Source organism: Notechis scutatus, chromosome 3 (assembly GCF_049901735.1).
Source record: "Notechis scutatus isolate UNSWTSFEM ecotype Mainland chromosome 3, rNotScu1.2, whole genome shotgun sequence".
Taxonomy (NCBI): domain Eukaryota; kingdom Metazoa; phylum Chordata; class Lepidosauria; order Squamata; family Elapidae; genus Notechis; species Notechis scutatus.
Window position 1 is genome coordinate 3,744,361 of NC_142011.1, and position 5,000 is coordinate 3,749,360.

Here is a 5,000-nt window from a genome sequence, read left to right on the forward strand (position 1 = left end):
GCTGGATGAGGAAGAGCAGGAGTGGCTTCAGCGGGATCTGGAGGCCATCCGCCAGTACAAGCAGGTGAGGGAGGGGTGGACCTGGCCAGCCATATCGGGTGGGTGGGTGGGTGGGTGGGGGAGGGGTAAGTGGGTTTGAGCTGAAGAGCCCTGCTGGCGCTTAGCGGCCAGAAGGCAGCATGGCGGGCTGACTGTGCCCACTGCCAGGAAGTTTGATCCTGGCCGGCTCGAGGTGGACTCAGCCTTCCATCCTTCTGAAGGGGGTAAAATGTGGACCCCGATTGTTAGGGGGCAAGACAGAGGCTGTAAACCGCTTAGAGAGGGCTGTAAAAGCACTGTGAAGCGGTATATAAGTCTAAGTGCTACTGGTACCTTCCTGCCTTTCTCCTTCCTTCCTTCCTTCCTTCCTTCCTTCCTTCCTTCCTTCCTTCCTTCCTTCCTTCCTTCCTTCCTTCCTTCCTTCCTTCCTTCCTTCCTTCCTTCCTTCCTTCCAAAGGCTGACTCAGCCATCCTTCCTGGGTAAATGAGGACCCAGATTGTTGGGGGCCTGACTCTGTAAACCGCTTCTCTCCTTCCTTCCTTCCTTCCTTCCTTCCTCCCTCCCTCCCTCCCTCCCTTCCTTCCTTCCTTCCTCCTTCCAAAGGCTGACTCAGCCATCCTTCCAAGGTCAGTAAAATGAGGACCCAGATTGTTGGGGGCAAGAGGCTGACTCTGTAAACCGCTTAGAGAGGGCTGGGAAGCACTGGGAAGCGGTATATAAGTCTAAGTGCTACTGGTACCTTCCTGCCTTTCTCCTTCCTTCCTTCTTCCTTCCTTCCTTCCTTCCTTCCTTCCTTCCTTCCTTCCTTCCTTCCTTCCTTCCTTCCTTCCTTCCTTCCTTCCTTCCTTCCTTCTAAAGGTTGACTCAGCCTTCCATCCTTCCGAGGTGGGTAAAATGAGGACCCGGATTGTTGGGGGCGAGAGGCTGACTCTGTAAACCGCTAGAGAGGGCTCCTCCTTCCTTCCTTCCTTCCTTCCTTCCTCCCTCCCTCCCTCCCTCCCTCCCTCCCTTCCTTCCTTCCTTCCTCCTTCCAAAGGCTGACTCAGCCATCCTTCCAAGGTCAGTAAAATGAGGACCCAGATTGTTGGGGCAAGAGGCTGACTCTGTAAACCGCTTAGAGAGGGCTGGGAAGCACTGGGAAGCGGTATATAAGTCTAAGTGCTACTGGTACCTTCCTGCCTTTCTCCTTCCTTCCTTCCTTCCTTCCTTCCTTCCTTCCTTCCTTCCTTCCTTCCTTCCTTCCTTCCTTCCTTCCTTCCTTCCTTCCTTCCTTCCTTCCTTCCTTCCTTCCTTCCAAAGGTTGACTCAGCCTTCCATCCTTCAAGGGGGTAAAATGAGGACCCGGATTATGGGGGGCAAGTTGCTGACTCTCTAAACTGCTTAGAGAGGGCTGTAAAATCACTGTGAGGCGGCATATAAGTCTAAGTGCTGTTGCTATCTCTGTCTCATCTCTCTCCCTTTATCTATCTCTGTGTCTCTCGCTCTTTCTGCCTGTCTCTTTCTCTCTTTTTCTTTCTCTCATTATCTACATCCATCCATCTACGGTATCTGCCTGCCTGCCTACCCACCCACCCACCCACCTAGAGACCCCTGATCCAGGCAGGGGTGGGATTAAAAAAATCCCAGCAACCGGTTCGCTGCCCAGTTGCTGGGTGGGCGTGGCCTACTGGAACTTTCGGGAGGGTCGTTTTTCACCTTCCCCAGAGTCCGGAGGCTTCCCTCGGGCCTCTGGGAGGGAGAAAATGGCCTCCCCTGGGCTCCAGAGGCGCTCCGGAAGCTGGAAACAGGCCCCGTTTTTGGACTTCCAGAACGTCCGATGGGCCTATTTTTCCTTCTCCCAGAGCCTCTGCGTGGATCCTGCACTTACCTGCCTTCAAAATGGGCCACATGGAGACTCCTGGGAGGGGCGGGGCAGGTTGGGCGGGGCCAGCCGGTTGGTTCAACTCCTGGTTTGGCGAACCAGGTGTAAATTTAATAGCCAGTTCGCTCGAACCGTCCCGAACCGGCTGAATCCCACCCAGCCAGATCTGGGCCATAAAAGCCACCCCTCCAAAAAGTCACCCAGGTAAAAAAATACTCAAGTGCTCCCCTTCTCTCTCTCTGGGGCTCCAGGTGGAGGAAGAAGAGAAAGAGAGAAACTACAAGCAACTCCTGCACTGGGACAACCAGAACTTGGTGCTTTCGGAGGAAGCCATTCAGTGCCCCATCTGCTTCATGAACCTGGAAGCCGGAGAGGGAGTCACCCTGCGAGAATGTCTCCACTCCTTCTGCAAGTGAGCCTTGCTTCCAAAACGCGCTCAGGATTTTGTTATCAAGGCCTGGTCCAAAGGCAGAGGAGGAAAAGCTGGATGATCTCTTGGGGACAGAGAGATCTGAGATGCGTTTTACACCATTGGACACCCGACTAGGGGAACGGCTGGTTCCTACCCTTGATGGTCTTAGGGGGACATCTAAAATGGGTGTCAGGATTCCGGCAGTTGTCCGAATCAAATCATGAGCCTTGAGCTCTTGGTGGCCAAGAATTGGGGTCCTTGATATTCTTTGAGCTTGGTGGGGTTTTTTGTGTTTTTTTTGCACCCGTTTCCTTACCAAATTAGGTAATATCATCAGTGCTGGAAGAGAGTGGGGTTTGCAAAGAGGAGGAAGAGGACTGTGGGGTCCTTGGTGCTGTCTGAGCTGGGTGGTTTTCTTGCAGACGTTTCATGACTCAACTAGGTAACATCATCAGAAGGGAGTAGGGTTTGTAAAGAAGAAGAGGAAAAGGAGAAGGAGGAGGGGGAAATAGGAAGGGGGAGGAGGAGAAAGAGAAGGAGAGGAAGAGAAGGAAAAGGAGAAGAGAAGGAGGAAACGAGGAGGAGGGGAAGGAGGGAGAGAGAAGATGGACTGTGGGGTCCTGGGTGCTGTCTGAGCTTGGTGGTTTTCTTGCAGGCGTTTCAGTGACCCAACTAGGTAACATCATCAGAAGGGAGTAGGGTTTGTAAAGAAGAAGAGGAAAAGGAGAAGGGAGGAGGGGGGAAATAGGAAGGGGGAGGAGGAGAAAGAGAAGGAGAGGAAGAGAAGGAAAAGGAGAAGAGAAGGAGGAAACGAGGAGGAGGGGGAGGAGGGAGAGGAAGATGGACTGTGGGGTCCTGGGTGCTGTCTGAGCTGGGTGGTTTTCTTGCAGACGTTTCATGACCCAACTAGGTTATATCATCAGTGCTAGAAGGGTTTGCAAAGAGGAGGAGGAGAACTGTGGGGTTCTTGGTGCTCTCTGAGCTGGGTTGTTTTCTTGCAGACATTTCATGACCCAACTAGGGAACATCATCAGTGCTAGAAGGATGTGGGATTTGTGGAGGGGAGGAGGAGGAGGGGGAGGAGGAGACTATGGGGTCTTTGGTGCTCTCTGAGTTGTTCATTCATTGTTTTCTTGTAAACATTTCATTACCAAATTAGGTAATATCATCAGTGCTAGAAGAGAGTGGGGTTTGCAAAGAGGAGGAGGAGGAGGTGGAGGAGGAGGAGACGACTGTAGGGTCCTTGATGCTCTCTGAGCTTGGCTGTTTTCTTGCAGATCTTTCATGACCCAGCTAGCTAACATCATCAGTGCTGGAAGGGTGTGAGGGTGTGGGATTTGTGGAGAGGAGGAGGAGGAAGAGGAAGACTGTAGGGTCTTCGGTGATCTCTGAGCTTGGCTGTTTTCTTGCAGACATCTCATAACCAAACTAGGTAACATCCTCAGTAGTGGAAGGAGTGGGGTGGGGGAGAGGAGAAGGAGATGACTGTGTGGGGTCCTTGGTGATCTCTGAGCTTGGCTGTTTTCTTGCAGACCTCTCATAACCAAACTAAATAACATCATCCGTAGTGGAAGGGAGTGGGGTTTGCAGAGGAAGAGGAGGAGGAGGGGCAGACAACGACCATGAGGTCTTTGGTCCTTGCCGAGTTGTTCGTTCGTTGTTTTCTTGCAGACGTCTCATTACCAAACTCGGTAACCTCATCCGTGCTAGCAGCATCAAGCTCAGAGAACCCCAGGGACCCCCACGGTTCAATCCTCAGCTAGGGATATATCCTCTCCTAAAAAGTGTCCAAGGGTTTCAGAGTTCTTCGTGGCCACACCCGAGTTCGGCGGAAGTTCTAGGCGCGGTTCCGTTTGATGATGCTCTCGGTTCTTCCTCCCTGCCTCCTCAGGGACTGCTTGAGGGGAACCATCCTGAACAGCCCAGAACCAGAGGTCAAGTGCCCCTACATAGACGACAACTACTCCTGCCCTTGGCAGCTGCTGGACCGCGAGATCAAAGCGGTGAGTATCCAGGTGGGGGCCTCCAGACCGTCCCCACTTCCAGTCTTTTAACGGGCCTCGTGGCTGACCCAGTATAGAAGAGCTGACGTTTCCAGCACCACTCCCAGCACCCAAGTGCTGAAGTGGGCTGGGATGTGCAGTTTAGCATCGCCTTCTGGGCCACGTCGCTTGGAGAACGTACAGGTAAGTCCTTGACTTGCAACCGTTCAGATGGATGGATGAGGGAACCATTTTGTCCAATTCTTAAGATCGGCGAGGGCGAACCTATGGCACGCGGGCCACGGGTGGCACACAGAGCCGTTTGGGTGGGCACGTGAGCTCCAGCCAAACTTACCTGCACTGCACAGGTGCGCGCCTCCCAGCTGGTTTTTGGGCCCTTTTGAGGAAATACCGGAAGGGCCCTGCCAAAAGGCTGCAGAAGCTTCCTGCCCCGGGAGGGCGAACGGCCTCCTCGGCCATCCAGAGGCTGAAAACGGGCCAGTATTTCCGGAAAGCCCGTTTTTCGGCCTCCCGAGGCTGCAGAGGCTTCCCTCCAGCCTCCGGGAGGCGTAAAAAGGCCTCAAATGGACCGAAAATCAGTTGGGAGGTGTGCGCATGCACAGGGCAGGTAAAGGGGTGGGGCGGTCGTGCACGCATGTGCGGGGGTGTGTGTGTGTTTCATTGCATTGTGGGTGCCGGTATTTG

General features: G+C 53.6%; 1 protein-coding gene across 2 annotated transcripts in view; it reads left to right on the plus strand.

Annotated features, from left to right (window-relative positions):
* RBCK1 (RANBP2-type and C3HC4-type zinc finger containing 1) overlaps positions 1 to 5,000 on the plus strand; it is a 39,800-nt gene that overhangs the window by 27,488 nt on the left and 7,312 nt on the right. For both annotated transcript variants that reach the window (XM_087962353.1, XM_087962354.1), the window contains 3 exons: positions 1 to 64; positions 2,153 to 2,313; positions 4,205 to 4,316. The exon at positions 1 to 64 is cut by the window's left edge and continues 110 nt beyond it. In XM_087962353.1, coding sequence (XP_087818479.1) covers positions 1 to 64; positions 2,153 to 2,313; positions 4,205 to 4,316 — 337 coding nt within the window. The remainder of the gene's footprint in view (positions 65 to 2,152; positions 2,314 to 4,204; positions 4,317 to 5,000) is intronic.